General features: G+C 39.1%; 1 protein-coding gene across 1 annotated transcript; it reads left to right on the plus strand.

The window, feature by feature from the left end:
- The first annotated feature begins 2,624 nt into the window (after positions 1 to 2,624).
- Positions 2,625 to 3,188, plus strand: LOC141249691 (uncharacterized). Its single transcript, XM_073669762.1, has one exon. It carries the CDS (start codon positions 2,625 to 2,627, stop codon positions 3,186 to 3,188), a length of 564 nt encoding a protein of 187 aa, XP_073525863.1.
- The last annotated feature ends 14,200 nt before the right edge of the window (positions 3,189 to 17,388 follow it).

Raw genomic sequence — 17,388 nt, forward strand, 5'->3', positions numbered from 1 at the left:
ATTAGGCTAGGGACACCGTAGGAATGGATAATTTCTTAGGCATGTAATAGGGAAAGAAAACAATCACCATTCTCTATTTGTGGCACATAAGAAGAGCATGTAGTTTGTCAAGATTATAATCAATAGCTTCATAAGATTATAATCAATAGCTTCATACAATATACTACGTTAGCTAGACTGGCTTGTGTGAAGATAAACATGAAAAGCAAGCAAGCGAGCAACACAATCCAACTAAAGTTCCCAAATTAGAATTAGAAAGATAATTCATAGTCAAAGTATAGGGGAACTTACAATGCAACTCTTGATCTTCTAATAAGTTAAGATGGAAAACCGAAGAGGCTAAAGGTTTATAAAGATATCCAAGTAAAGCGCCTTTAGAGAGATGGATTGCAATTTTAGCTCTTCCGGAAGTATTAGTCATACTTCAACGAGTATAGAAATAGAGTTGTTTGAATCTTCAAAGACTCGCTTGAACTATCTGAGTCTCGCTTTGAATGAATAGATGTATCTTTATTATCAAGTGAGACTGGCTATGCCAGAAGCTAATACTTTACCACATAAAATACATCTCTTGTATGATAAGAGTGAAAGAGATATTGATTAGAATTCAGAACACGCTTGATTTTGTCAATTTAGCATTGAAGGAGATAGCAAGACTCCTTGGCTTGTTTAAGGATGAGAGTAGCTCTTAGTTAATCCATTTTCCTTCTACTCTACACCCTTTTCCTACAAAATCAAATCAAGCAGTGTGTTCCCAACGAAGTATTGACTTCATGAGAACGTTAGAGCTAGGAATTCCATAACGAGAATGTAGAACTTTCATCTTCACAGTTCTACGAACTCGCTCTGAATAGTCATTATCACAAAGACATGGCACAACATGAGGTTTACCTATGTGAGGTAACACTCGTTGTGTTCCTACTTGTTCGTATTTAGCTTGTAAGGGCTCCGTACGTACAGGTAGAGTCTTAGATGACTCACTCGAAGCAAGCTTGTCTATCTCAAGACTCGCTTGAATGAGCGTATCCTCGGATATAGCCATAACAGACTTAGAGGAAATAGAATCACTCAAATCAAGCTTGTCATTAGATTGACACGCTCGATCGAGTACACCCACAGATATAGAAAGAGGGGGTGTGGGGGGAATATCTAGTATAGGTTCTGGTTCAAGAACACTTACCTCAACTTTAGGTATAAGAGCTGGCTCAGGAATAGGTGGAATTAACTCATCTCAGTCCAGTCGAACTCATGTTACACACATTTGATATTAATCTATAACCTTCAGGAACGAAACTATTCAATTAATGATCTGGTAGTGAGAATTGTACAGCGCATACTGAATATAGTGCCAATTGTGAGCGAATTTAGACAATGGAAGTAGAACTCAAACGAAAATTTTGATTTACCTCCATCATCTTGACCGTCATCCTTCTTTATGAGAGGTTGATCCATGTCGAAGTCTGGATTATCTAGATTAGCGAGATCCGGTTGTATCTCCCTTCGTTTGAACTCCTGGAGATTGACGGAGTTATCCTTGCAGAGTCCAATTCCTCCACTCATATGAGACATCTCGTCAGAGAATGCGTCAGATCCGATGGAGGCGAGCACTACAGTGAGCTTGTTGTTGGTGTCGAAGCAGTAGAAACAACCCTTACCTCATCCGTGTTCTCTAGGTACACATGCGTTGAACTAATTTCTTCTAGGACGCCATGGCAGATATGTTAAGTGAAAGATCGGGGTTGTCACAAATATGTATTATTCATAAATCATAAATGACTATACAATTTAATTTTTAATGGGCGTCGAAGCTTAAAATTGTTGCACATGATAATCAACAAAGGATGATAATACAACATTTTTTGTCACAAAGTTGAACTATTTGGATATGAACAAATGAGTCAATTTGCAGGGGCAACGAAACATAAAAATAATATTTTGTCACAAATGTGACTATTTGGGACACGGAAAAATATTTCCGTTCTTTGAGAAGTTTTGGACGACGAAAAATGTTTCTGTAACCCTTGAAAAATTTCGGGTGACGGAAAAATGTTTTGTCGCTCTTGAGAAATTTTGGGAGACATTAAAAATTGTCACCTTTGAATTTTTTTGAGCGATGAAGATTTAATTTTGTTGCCAAAGATGTATTTTTGCCCACGAAAAAATGTTTATCACCTTAAACTCAAATTTTTTGTCACGAATATAGTCATCTAAAATAATTTTGGGCGATAAAAATTGATATTTATTATCCTAAGAATCAATGGTAACAAAATTCCAATTTTATCAAAACAAGTGTTTACGACAACATAACATATTACCTATTTTTTGTGATAAAAAAATTTATCGCCCTATTTGTTTTGTCCGTATTTTTTTGTCCGTGAAACTCCTTTTTGCTGTAAGGAGACTCTTTCAGAAAGCCAATATAAACTCACTCAAAGGAACTCAGTTTTAAAACAATAACCTATATTCGTTATCGATACTCATTAAATTTCTTGTGAGAAGGTATCGATTCCCTAACACAAAAGTAAGAGAATCATTACTCTTGAATGATTAGAAGCTTATAAAGAAACACAAGCTCAAGAAACTAACCATTATTTTCCCAAACTCATATCTACCTATCTAACAACATGCTGAAGAAAAACTTGCACCTTTGCTTCTCCAGTATCAAATGTCTTCCCACATCCTTCTCCCAGAAACCACCAACACTCGAAGACGATTACGAAGAAGAAGACTATATATATTCATCAACTCATGACGAGTCAATTACCACCACCACAGCAGCCACCACTTCCTCCTCCTCCTCGGGCGACCACTACTGGGCCAGCTCGGAACCCGACTTATCGACCGTTTTCGCCTCCCAACGCTTCTTCTTTTCCTCCCCAGGCCCCTCCAACTCCATCTTGGAGTACTCTCCCGCGGTAGTTGATGGCAGTGTCGCCGTCAGAAAGTACTCGCCGGACCCTTACGTCGACTTCAGGAGATCAATGGAGGAGATGGTCCGAGCCAAGATGGAGGACGACCAGCTGGATCCGACGGCTCATGGATATTTGCATGAGCTGCTCTTTTGTTATCTCTCCTTGAATCCCAAGCATACCCACAAGCTCATCGTCCGAGCATTCACCGATCTTCTCTTCTCTCTCACCTCCACCGCCGGTGATAGTCACATGGTCAACGGCGGCGACGCCAGATGAATATGGTGTAGCTTTTTTCTTTACTTTTTGGGTATAAATTTGTGAAATATATATAGTGCTGCTTTAGAATGGATTTGTACGTGTGGGTATATCTTGAAATTTTGAGGGAGTGATTAATTGTAACAAATTGTAATATAGATCGAGTAACGTACTTTTAATTGTTAGTCTGAGTTTCTTTGGTATAATTAATTGTGACATTATATTTTGACTGTGGATGTTTTTTTTTATAAAATGGTGATTGATATTATTATATTATAATGATATTTTAGTGATATATTTTTAGAAAATTCTTCTTTTTTTAGCTCGGAAATCCTTTTTTTAAATATATATATATATAATAAATAAAAATGGGTTTTAAGTGAACGGATCTTGCTGTGCTGTTTTCATGATGAAAGCTACCTAGTAGTATAACGTTATTATTACTGCACATTATCTTAGCATCTACGGATCCACTTCGAATTTCGTAAATATTAACATTAGTATGTAATGGAGATTATTGTTACCGACTTTTTTATGCATGACTGGGAGAAGAAAAAATAGCAAATAGAGCCAATATAGCTATTGAGTGGACCGCTGAGACGATCGTGACCATTAGAAAAATCTGAAAAACTTAGTTTGTAAAAGTTTAATTATCTTTGTGAAGAAAATATTCAAATAGTACCAAGAATACACTTTGTATATACTTTAATAACCAAATAGTTTAAGAGAAATTAAAACATATCGTCTTTCTTACAAAATGATTTCTAAGTTAGGCTTCTTTTTATAAAAACTTGATTGTCAAAGAGTAAGAGAATATACAACTTATCTTGAACACACTAATTTTTCCTAATCAATTGCTAGTAATAAGTGGCAAAAGTACAAAGGTTTACACAATTTTTTTTGAAAAGAAGTTCACATGATTTTTTTTCTTGGATTTAGGTGATGTTGAAATGGTTAAGGAGAGAAGAGCTAGGAACTCGAACATATACTTTAGTGAGAATGCATGATGCCTTCAATAATTTCAATTTCAAATTCATGTAATTTAGCAACTGATTCAAGTTAAAAAAAAATAAAAAAATCAATCAGCTACTAAGTTATCTTCATACATTAATCTTTTTAGAGGTCGGACTTAAATATAGAAGATAATATCTAATGATGGTTTAAAATGACATTTAAGATCTCTCTAATTAAAAACATCAAAGGTGGGCTAGATTTAGAAGAAGCGATTCCGGAAATCTTGCATATGATGAACGTCAGTTCCAAACACTTGGTGTCATAAGGAAACTTCAAGAAGAGTTAACTGAAATGTATTGAATCTGTGAATTATCTTGTGGATTTGAGAAAGAACAAAGAGATCTTATAGTTTCTGTATTGAATCAGATTGACGAGAGAGATACAAGAACAGAGGAATACTCTCTAGCTTATATAGCTTCTAGTTCCTCCCCTTATAAGATAAAAAAGCTATACATCTTTTTATCCTTTAATTTCCTTCTATCTATCTATTTTATCTATTTTCTAATATATCAAATAACAAGGAAAATAATATATCTTAGTATCCTTCCTCAAGTTGGAACATCAACAAGTCCCAACTTGACAATCAAAAATCCATGACTCTGCTTTCCCAAAGCTTTCGTCATTATATAGCCAATTGCAGACTTGTGTGAACATAAGCTGTCTTGATCAATCCTTCCTGAATCTTCTGACGAGTGAAATGAACATCTATCTCTAGATGTTTTGTGCGCTCATGGAAGCAAGGGTTGGCAGCTATCTGTTGTGCTGCCTGACTGTCTACATATAACATTATAGGCAATGGTATATCTATGTGCAAGTCGCGTAGTAAATAACTTGTCCATACAAGTTCTGCGGTGGTTGCTGCCGTGCTCCGATACTCTGCTTCTGCTGATGATCGACTCACAGTCAATTGCTTCTTCGTTTTCCAGGAGACGTGTGAGTTTCCTACAAACACGCAAAACCCTGTGAGAGATCGTCTTGTTGTCAAGCAAGATCCCCAATCTGCATCCGAGAAACCTGTCACGGTCAAATCATCCTGTCTTGGATAAAACAATCCTCTAGACACTGATCCCTTCAAGTATCTCAGAACATGTAATGCAGCTTGCATATGTGGAACCCGAGGGTGACTGACGAATTGAGAAAGATGTTGAACCGCATAAGAGATATCTGGTCATGTCAAGGATAGATACAACAATCTTCCCACTAATCTCCTATATTGCTCTCCATCCTGAAGAAGCTCTCCTTCTTCCAATCTCAATTTCAGACCTGTAGCCATGGGAAAAGGTGCTTCATGACACTCTTCCATTTTGCTGCTTTCAACGTGTCTTTAATATACTTCTTCTGACTGAGATAGGTCGCTTTGGCAGTTGACAATATCTCCATTCCAAGGAAATACTTTGCCATGCCTAAGTCTTTGATAGTGAATTTCCCATCCAAAGCTTTCTTTATATCACTGATACCCACCTTATCATCACCAGTAATAAGAATGATATCCACGTAGACAAGTAACACTAACATAAGTCCCTCAGTACTCCTGACAAACATAGAGTAATCATTGGTGGATTGTTTCAAACCAAAGCTCACCAAGAAGCTAGTCAATTCTTGATTCCACTGCCTCGAAGCCTGCTTTAATCCGTATAACGACCTGCGCAACTTACATACATGTCCCTGATGTCCTTTCTCATAACCTTCTGGTACTCGCATATATATATCTTCATCAATATATCCATGAAGGAATGCGTTATTTACATCTAACTGATGCAAATCCCATCTTCTTCCAGTTGCCATGGCAATCACCATCCTCACTGTAGGCAACTTCGCAACTGGGATGAAAGTGTGCTTATAATCTTTCCCTATCTTTTGGCCATATCCTTTAACAACCAATCGTGCTTTGTGTCTCTCCACACTCCCATCTGGTCTAAACTTCACTTTGAAGACCCACTTCGAACCTATAGCTCGTTTCCCTGCAGGAAGGTCTGTAAGCTCCCATGTTTTGTTAGCTTCCAAGGCTTCTAACTCCTTCTTCATTGCGTCCTCCCACTCTTGTTTTCCTTTGGCTTGCAAATAGGTGACTGGCTCAAATGCCTCTTGGACTTGGCTAAAGAAAGCACGATGTCCATCATCATCTTCTGCAACTGTCATATCATAATCTTGGGTCCACGCAGGTGGCTGCGTGCTTCTTGTAGGTCTCCGCAAACCATTGTCAGGAGCAACCATAGGACTAGTTGGGGCTATAACTGGAACATTAACGACCTCTGTATCTTAGTGTTGTTATGCAGAAGCAGGGGCCTTTGTAAGAGTTTCACTTGAGATGGCTCTTGGAGACGATTCAATCTCCGGTGCACCCATTTGTAAAGACGGCTGACTTGTTTGATTTGTCTTCTCTGCATAAGGCAAAGAATCCTCGCAAAAGAGTACATCCCTGCTGTGAAATATTGTGTTGTCTTCCAAATCGAGAAGCCGACACCCCTTTTGATTCACAAGATATCCAAGGGAAACACACTTTCTCCCCCTCGCATCCATCTTGTCTCTACCTCGATGCGGTGTCCTAGCATAGCATAAACACCCTATGACACGTAAGTTGTCATAGTTGGGCGTCTTTCCAAATAGCTTTTGATATGGCGTCTCCCAATTGATGCTTACCAGCGGCATCTTGTTTATAAGATAGGTGGCCCCCAGAATGCATTCCCCCCAAAACTTTTTGGGCAATTTTGCGTGAAGGCTTATTGCTCTAACTGTGTCAAGCAAATGTTTGTGCTTGCGTTCAACTACGGCGTTCTGTTGTGGCGTATATGGCATTGTCCGTTGATGAACGATTCCCAGGCTATTAAATAGGCTTTTGCATTCCGAATTAACTAACTCTGTTTCATTGTCGGATCGAATCACTTTGGGCACTTTCCCAAATTGATTCTTGACAAGAGAAAGAAAGTTTCTGATAGTTTGCAACACTTGATGCTTGTCATGTAATAGGTAAGTCCACGTTGCCCTACTCATATCATCAACGATGGTGTAGAAGTAGCGTTCTTCGTTCAACGTTGGTGTCCCGAAGGGACCCCACAAATCGACGTGAATCAAGTCAAAGCTCTCCTTGGCACGAGAACTACTCGGTGAAAACGGCAATTTATGAAATTTCCCTCTAACACATGAATCACAAAAGAAATCTACGACATTAGTAGTATAACTTCCAGGAATATGTGAAAGTTTACTAAGGGACACATGTCCCAATCGATTGTGAAAAAGCTTCAAGTCTTTATTTCCTTCAGCTTGCAAACATGCTTTAAACTAAGAATGTCGAGCTTCTCCTGATTTTAACTTGTAGATCCCAGCCGCCTCCTTTCCTACAACAATTATCTTCTTACTCTGAAGGTCCTGTAGAACACATTGGCTGCTGTCAAAGAAGGCCCATAACTGTTCTCTTTTAACTACTTTGCTTTCTGACAACAGGTTAAACCGAAAGTCCGGAACTAACAACACATCATCTATAATCAAGTTTTCATTGACACGCATATCCCTAGCCTTTATAACCTTCTTAACTGACCCATCAGGTAATTTAACCAGCACAACAGATTTCAATTGCCTAATATTCATCAACTTATCACTATGAGGACTCATGTGATCCGTCGCCCCCGTGTCAATTATCCATTCATCTATGGCACAAGCAATCGAAGCATAATTACTGCAAATTGTACCTGAATATGCTTGTCCAGCACCTCCTTTTATCATCTTGTAAACCTCCTGGTAGATGGAGTTAAGGAAATCAGGATCCAAGTTACTGCTTTTGCTGTTGCCAGAAATGTTTTCGACCTGGATTGGTGTGTCCTCTGTCATGGCGCCTGCCACCAGTTTGTTGCCTCGTTTTCCCTTCTTCCCTTTGTACCAATCGGGGTACTTGATAACCTCGAAACATGACTCAGCAAGGTGGCCCTTCATATTGCATAATGTAACACCCCGTGTTTGTAATCCATATATGGATTAGATTTGCTACTCATGTCAACAAGAGCTCTTCCCTTTTCATGGTTCAAGTGAGGACAAGAACTGAGAAGTTAAGCGTGCTTGGGGCGGGAGCAATCCTGGGATGGGTGACCTCCTGGGAAGTTTCCGTGTTGACATGAGGATAGTGTTTCTAAGGCTGCGGGCCTTACAAATGGTATCAGAGCCGACTCTGTGGCTCGAGTGAGCTTTGCCCTTTGGGGGTGGCTCGACCCGGAGGGTGGTCCTTGGGCTTGACGTGGTCGTCAAGGGTTTAAGTGGGGGTGATTGTAACACCCCGTGTTTGTAATCCATATATGGATTAGATTTGCTACTCATGTCAACAAGAGCTCTTCCCTTTTCATGGTTCAAGTGAGGACAAGAACTGAGAAGTTAAGCGTGCTTGGAGCGGGAGCAATCCTGGGATGGGTGACCTCCTGGGAAGTTTCTGTGTTGACATGAGGATAGTGTTTCTAAGGCTGTGGGCCTTACACATAAGCTGCAAAATTTCTTGTCGTTCACTGCCTTCTTCCAATCTTTCCGGGACTGCGCAGCCGCACCAGATGTCGCTCCACTAGCGCTACTATTTCCTGTGGTTTGTGACCCCGCCAAGAACGCAACAGGATCTCCGGATCCTATGTTATGAGACGAGATCTGCTTCCGTTTTTCTACTTACAACACTAGTTGATATGCTGAATTCAGAGAAGGCATGGGAATTGTAGACAAGATCTGATTCTTAGTGATATCAAATTCAGGACTTAGGTTGATGAGAAAGTGAAGCAATTTATCTTGCACTTCCAACTCTTGAATTCGCTTTTCAATTTGACAAGAACACTTGGCCATATTTCCGCAGGAGCACATCGGAATTCCATTGAGGGATTGAATGTCGTCCCAAATCTTGCGAAGTTTATTGAAGTACTATGTTACCGTCATTCCGCCCTGGACGACGCGCATTGCCTCCATCTTCAATTGATAAAGAAACGATGCGTTGCTCTAGTTGTATCGTTCCTGAACCTCGTCCCAGAGGTCCTTTGCCGACGTGTTGTAGGTGAATGATTGCGCGATGTCTGGCACCATGGAGCTCAAGATCCAGCAGCCAACGAGGCGATCGCATCGTAGCCATCTTGCAAAGTCTTTCGCTATCTCCTCCGGTCTGGTGATTCCGCCATCGATGAACCCCAACTTATCTTTTGTACCAAGCCCTAGCCAAAATTGACGGCTCCAGTTGATGTAATTTGTTCCATCAAAGAGGGATTCGGTGAGGGAGGTGCTCGGATTGTCGGAATTAGACACCAAATAGGCATCGTGAGTCATCAATTTACTCAGTTGTGCAGCCAATTCTTCTCCGGTCATCGTCATCCTCGGTTCCGGTGAGTTTCTTCTCTAATTGCTCACTCAAAGCCACTCTAGCTCTGATACCATATTGAATCTGTGAATTACCTTGTGGATTTGAGAAAGAACAAAGAGATCTTATAGCTTCTGTATTAAATGAGATTGACGAGAGAGATACAAGAACAAAGAAATACGCTCTAGCTTATATAGCTTCTAGTTTCTCCCCTTATAAGATAAAAAAGCTATACATCTTTTTATCCTTTAATTTCCTTCAAACTATCTATTTTATCTATTTCTTAATATATCAAATAACAAGAAAAATAATATATCTTAATAAAATGATATTCCTTTTGAAACCAAAACACTCCTACACTTCGTACAGCATTTGGCATAGTTTGTTGAATCAAAAAATTGAAATTCCAATACATTTTTGTTGAGATAGAAATATAAGAACTCTGAATACACGATTCAAGTTTCATATTTTTGTTATGTGAATAAAAAAACTAAGGACAACTGTTTATTTATCCTTATTAAAGTTAAAGAATTTTAAAAAGAAACTTTCATTAAAATAGACTTGAGTTCTCTTAAAATTTCAAATACAAGAAAAACTCTCAATTGAATATGAAAAATCACCAACAATTAAGCCATTATCACATTTTAAACCATTGTCATATAGTATTGATTAATTAAACCATTGTCTTATTTTAAATATACATGCATGTTAAGGAATGGGGTTGTGTTTTTGGTGCGATGTCCGGATTCGGCGTGCTATTGGATTAATTTTATACTTTGTTTATCGTGCGTTTTAATATGGAAATAATCGTGTAGTGTGTCTTTAGGGTTAATGACACAGACATTCTTATTGGTTTTGATAATCTCTAGTTTTACTAATGTAAGTTTTTATGTTGTAGTTGACTGTTACTGTTAGTTTAAGCGTTGGACGAAGCATAATTAAAATAAAATAATCATAATTTGTACCTACAACAACGATCAAACAGGAATGTTGGATATCCGATCGTCGCAAGATTGATTTGGTCGAGTGGACACTTTGTTAAATCCGGTCGCCTGTAGATTATTTTTGTTGTGTTCCATCTAGATCGATCAGATTAATTATATATACCATGTTTAAATAAGATAAATCCACGGACTTGATCCGCCTTTCATACCCAAAAAATAAAATAAATCCAGCTGCTTGTAGAAGACCTTCCCATATCATTCTATTATATAATAGTTTGTCGATAACGTATTCTACAAAAAAAATTCAATATATACATAAAATATAAATTATTTACGGATATGAAATGCGGGAAGGAGGGTGTCTCTTAGGTCTGTGTGTTAGACTAGAGTCGCCGTCCCGGGTGGCGTCTCTTCCACATGAGACGTCGTCCCCGGCCGCGTCTAACCCTATTTTTAATATAAAAAACTAAAATTATATGGAACTATTGCCAATATGCTTCGTCTCCCATAACCATTAATATAGGGTGTTGCTAAATGGCGCAGTTCTTTTTAACTTTTGAATGCAGTGCGAGAACCGCTGATTTCTATATGTTACAAACCACCGGCTTCTAGCACCACGGTACCATCAGTTCCTAGACAATCGCTACCTCCGGTTTCTGCACCTCCTAAACCGTCTGTTCTGGTACATCAGTAACCGTCAGATTACAATATCTTCCAATTAGCTTCCATTAATCAACTTTCAATAAATTATTACAATATATAACACATATATAGTCTTTTGTACTATATTTTAACAAAAAATGAGATGATTTACTAGCCTATAGGATTATCGAGATGATATCGATGTGGTTTTATCTTTCCTTAACCATTATATAGAGATTAATGTGATTTACTAGCCTATAACACTAATTTTGGCAATATAGTAGTTGTTTTTATTATCTATGTAGCAAAATCGAGATGAATATTAATGTCAATAACGGTGTTTCGATACAATTTGATTTTATATGAAACTTTTTTGATAACAAAGTAATTGATTTTATTACTAATAATTTAACAAAAAAATTACATTGAATTTAATGTGCATGAAGTTTATCAATGTAAGATTGAAGACGAGACATATATGGAGCGATCAATTGTAAAGCCGATTCTTCACGATGATATCCCCACATGCAAGTAATTAGGGGCAATGGCACTCGTCGTCAAGAAGAACCTGAAATAAAGTCGATTATGATATTTAATCATGAATGAAAAGATGTACTAATTTAGAATGTTAAAATTACCGTAATCCAATTATTTTCTTCCTTCACGTGCCCAAGGCATATGATGTGGAGCATTTTTCCCCGCCCATAATCTAAAGTGGGCAGAATTCATGCCGACAATACAAGTACGGCGCAATGGTATTTGGTCGTTCCACTTCTCCTGTCAAGCGCACATGGAGACTGTGCTGAATTCTAGACAGTGGTTTTTCAAGGGTCGCTACCTTATTGCGCTGACCACATGGGTGTCGGGTATGTTTGTTTCTTGGAACCGGTTTGACACTGTTCCGGCCTGGGTGCAACTCCGGAACCTGAATCCTCTGTTTTACTCAAAACATTTGTTGACTGTGCTGGGAAATCTGATAGGAATGCCTATGGATATGGATGAGGCAACAGGGAATCGTTCTCAGCCTGAATGTGCCCGCCTTCTTGTCTGTGTCTCTGCTAAGGATATCCTGAGGGAAAAGTTAATCATGCATGACCCTACAGGTAAACTTTATTATCAAAAGGTGTGGTACGAGTGGGTATCTTGGGTTTGTTGCAATTGTTAGGTTTTTGGGCATCCAACGAAACGTTGTAAGTCTGGGACTGCTGCTTCTGAGAAAGTGTTGCAGACTAGTGTTAATTCTACTAAAGTGGGGCAAAATTCTAATCCCACTGAATATGATACTGTTTTGCCGCCAATTCCTGATGTTGCTACTGTGGTGAATCAGTCCTCGCTTCCTGCTACGCTTAGTGTTCACACCAATTCTGTTGCTACTGTGGTGAATCAGTCCTTGCTTCCTGCTGCACCTAGTGTTCACACCAAATTTGTTGCTACTGAGGTGAATCAGTCCTTGCTTCCTGCTGCGCCTAGTGTTCACACCAGTACTGTTGGGTCGACTACTGTTACACTGAATTCTTCTCCTCTGTCTAATTTTGTTGCTGAGATGAAGTCAAATGTTGTGCTGAACTCTGCGCCGCTGCCTACTGTTGATGTTTATTTGACTGAGATTGTGCCTAATGCTGATGTGCAACATTCTTCTCTTCAGACCTCTTCAGAAGTTGTTGCTGAGCAGAATGGTCCACCAACCGCAAGCTTGAAGCTGAAAGGGCAGAACAAAAAAGGCAGAATATTCTTACCGCCGCTGAACCGCAACCTACGTAGCCAAAGCGCTCTGCGGGGGGCTCGAAACAATGTGTGACACCACCCTTTTATCCTGGAACTCTCGGGGGTGTAACTCTTGCCCTAGAGCGAGGCAAATCACAGATTTCTTAGGGAAACGTAACGTAAGCTTATTTGGTATTTTGGAAACTAAGGTGGCCCTAGAGAAAGAGGGAGAACTTAGTAACAGATTAATGTCGGGTCGGCCTTTTATCACGAATAGCACGTCTATTTGGGTGTCTTGGGATAATACAAAACTTGATCTCCAGTTTATTAGTATTGATCGACAATTTGTTCATTGTTTTGTGACTAGTAAGGACAAGAAAGCGACTTTCTATGCTACTTTTATCTATGCAAGCAATGCGAGTATTGAGCGTAGTCAGTTATGGGAAAAGATTCAATCTGTTGGTGCTACTATTATTCTACCTTGGGTTGTACTAGAAGATTTCAACTGCTTGGTTCTTCCCTCGGAGAAAATTGTACAACCGGAAGCTTCATGAGCAAGACGCTGATTTGTGTGCATTTATGGAAGCGCTTGGGTTGTTTGATCATCCATACTCGGGGGCACATAACACATGGAGTAATCAGCAGGAAGGGAACAATAGGATTGCGTGTAAATTAGACCGTATTTTGGTTAACGGGAGTTGGGATGCCTCGTTCTGTTCATCTCAAGCCTATTTTGCCGATCCGCTATTTTCGGACTCTTGGCGTGGCTTAGTCGCAGGTAATCCCCAATTTATCCTAATGTCAAAGCTGAAACGTATGAAATTGGTTTTTAAGAACTACAAAGAGGACATTTCTGGAAACTTGAAATTCTTGTGGGTGAGTGCACGGATCATCTTGAGGCTGTAAACAACTCCCTGTAACATGATTTTTTGAATTCTGATAGATAGATTTACGTGGCTAAAGCAAGGTCTGAGCTGGATCGTCGGGTTACGCAGTTATACAGCTTCATAGCGCAGAAAACTAAGGTGGACTGGGTTACTTTGGGCGAGGAGAACTCTGCTATGTTCTATAGGGGATTGAAACAATTTCGGGGGAGAAGTTCGATTTACTCGCTTCCTGACAGTAATGGGATCACCATTGATTCACGCTCGGGTGATATTCGGGAAGTCACTGACTTCTTTAAAGGCCTGTTTGGGACTCATGTAGATACCAGGGACCTTGACTCGGCTGGACTTGAAGGTGCGTTGGTTGAACCGAATACTCATGTTGCTCTATGTCATTTGTGTTCTGTTGAGGAAATCCATAGTGCCCTGTTTGATATTGGTAATTGTAAGTCACCTGGCCCAGACGGATTTGGCAGTGCATTTTTTAAGCGAGGATGGGAGTGCGTGAAAGGTGATGTTATTACTACTGTTCGAGACTTCTTCTGTCGGGGTCGTCTTCTTCGTCAGAATAATACTACATTCATTAATCTCATCCCCAAAGTAGACAATCCATTTTCTATCCGCGAGTTCCGGCCTATAGCTTGTTGTAATACCACTGTGAAAGTGATCTCTAAAATTCTTGTTGAGCGACTGCGCCCTATACTTGAGACTATTGTGTCAGAGAATCAGGGTGCGTTTATTCCCAAGCAGCGTATTACGGATAATATTATGGTTGCGCAGGACCTGGTTAAGGGTTACAATAGTCGGCGTACTTCACCGCGCTGCCTTATTCAGATTGATCGGCAGAAGGCATATGATTGTGTTAGCTGGAAGTTTATGTAGAGTACCCTGGTTTAGATTTGTTTTTCCCCTCGCCTAATCGAGTGGATCATGGAATTTGTCACGACACCGTCGTACTCGATTATTATTAACGGCGAAGTCAAGAGGTTCTTTCAGGGCAAACGTGGGTTACGACAAGGGGATCCTATCTCTCCATTCCTTTTTGTGCTAGTGATGGAAATGTTCTCACGCCGTATGCACCGTGCCAGCCAGAAACAAGCGTTCCAATTTCACCCGCGCTGTAAGCAACTTCAACTCAGTTCCCTTGCGTTTGCTTATGATTTGCTTATTTTCTGCAAGCCTACTAGACGTTCTCTTGTCGTGATCAAGGAGGAGATTGAGCACTTCGCTGCTGAGTCAGGGCTTGTCACCAATAAGACCAAATCCATTATCTACTTTGACGGTGTTAGCTCCTCAGATAGAATGATTCTTGCTGATTACATGGGCTTCCGACAAGGCAGCTTCCCGACTCGATATCTGGGAATTCCGCTGCATCCCTAGCGACTTTGTAAGGGGGATTATCAACCTTTATTGAACCGTATCAAATCTGCCATTGAAGGGCGTCAAGATCCGTTCTTTCTTACCCTGGGAGTATAAAACTTATCCAATCTATTATTGAGAGCATAGTGGGATTTTGGATGCAAGTTCTCTGGTTTCTGAAATTTGTTATATGGAGATTTGAGTCCATGTGTCGCTCTTACTTCTGGTCAGGTGAGTTAGACAGGAAGAGATCACTGGTTAGTTGGAAAAACGCTGCTTGCACTAGGGAGGAAGGAGGGCTTGATTTCAAGGAGCTACATTCTTGGACAAAACGCTTATGTTCCGGTTCTGCCATGACATGTTAGTGGTTAGGACTAGCCTTTGGATGACGTGGGCGAGGTGTAACCTTGTTTGGGGGGTTGATACTTGGTAGTTAGTACCCATTGCCACTAGTTCTTATGCTTGGTGTAGTATCATCGAAGCAAAGGATGCACTCGTTGCCCGGCTGGGTCCTAATCGGTCGGGCGTGGATACGCTTAGCAATGTTGCGGGGTGCTTAAACACGGCTAAGTTGTACTGTTATATGTCACCTAGTGTGGAGAAAATCAGCTGGTGTGGAGTTGTTTGGCACGGTGTTCATCCGACGAAATGGGCTCTGATTTGTTGGCTCGCAACGTAGGATAGACATCCGACTAAGGTCAGAATGCGTCATTGGGGTAGTGTTCCGCATGATTTGTGTGTGTTGTTCCGTGTAGGTATTGAAAGTGCCAACCATCTTTGGTTTGATTGCCCTATCACTGCTGAGATCCTAGATATAGTGTTGAGATGGCAGGGAATTCAACGTTGGGACGGTCGGCTTCGAGAATGGCAGGGTGGTTTGACCAATGCACACGTCGATCGAATAATATGTACTTGTGTCGTTTACTTGCTTTTACTGGGGTAGTTTACTATACATGGAAACTTCGTAATGATGTAATCTTTAGAAATATGACTATTAATGTCGAGGACTGTGCTAAGGAGATTATTAGTGTGTGTTGATTTAGGATTACCCATAAGATTAAGACATCTGGTAGAAGTGGGCAAGCTATGATTAGACGATTATTGCAGAATTAAGGATGTAAGCACTCAAGTTATCAATGAAAATTATTTACCTTCGACAAAAAAAATATTGGTCATGTAAATAAAAAAAAATTAAAAAATGGAAAAAAGAAGGATGAATCTTGGGAGAAATAGAGAGCCATGTGGCTTGAAGATAGGAGAGAACATTTCAAAGAAAAACTTTACTACTCACTGTAGGTCTGCCACGGTGTCATTTCACCTCTACCATTTTCTTTCTCTTCCATATTTCTGTATATTTTCTATTTTTTGTTGTATTTAGTAATTGATTTGTTTTAGGTTTGTCAAACATAAGGTTGAAAAATGATTGATTCAAGAGATTAGTTTTTCTTAATTGGGATTTACTTAAAGGGTTTAAAAACTGTAGTAGGTTTTAATTTTAATTTTAGACAATTAGATTGAAGCAAATACTATGTATGCACTTAAGATTATAATTAGTTATTACCTGTTTGACAAATTTTGTTGTACATTTTTACAATTTAAGTATTCATTTAATACAAATTTGTTTAGTCAAATCAATTCTAAAGAATTTATACTTCTAATGGAAATTATTAATTTTTATCTTAAACCAAAAAGAAAGATAGTAGTAATTTTTTACATAATTCAAACCAAAAACCCTCTTTTGTAAATAAGTATAGCTGCGATTTTTCTAAATTTCCCCTCATAACACATGATAAATTTTTTTTATAAACAGTAATTTTGGAACATAAAATTATTTAACCTGTCACTATAAAATTTTATTTATCTTGACATTAAATTCAAGAAAATATTTTCAAATATAGACACTTTAACCCGTGTTTTTGATACACATGTAAAAATGATATAAGTATAATGAATATTAATCTAATAAGATTTTTGTTCTTCTTATAAGTGAGTTTAATTACATGTCTAATTATAATATTTACCGATGTCATTACTTATCTACTTAATATACTAAAACAAATGTTAAAATATATTAAATAATTTTATCTTGTCTCTACTTACAATGAATCCTGGACCCCCCACTTGCCATATATACCTCAAGCCGATCGATCATATATCTTGGATGTTTTCCTCTTTTGTTTTATGTTGGGTACCTCTAAATTCATTTTTTGTGGCAATTGCAAGTTGTCAACTGTAGTGATGCGTGAGAAGTAGCGAGAGAAAGTGATGGGTACTACATTAAGAGTGCAATTACACTATGGCATATGATACAATGATCTTGAGAGTAACCATTCTATAGAAGACCAAATATGCTTAGTAGTTGG

The sequence above is a fragment of the Phyllobates terribilis genome, unplaced genomic scaffold (genome assembly GCF_046119375.1).
Source record: "Phyllobates terribilis strain yellow unplaced genomic scaffold, ASM4611937v1 Scaffold_5006__1_contigs__length_55247, whole genome shotgun sequence".
In the NCBI taxonomy this organism is placed as follows: Eukaryota; Metazoa; Chordata; class Amphibia; order Anura; family Dendrobatidae; genus Phyllobates; species Phyllobates terribilis.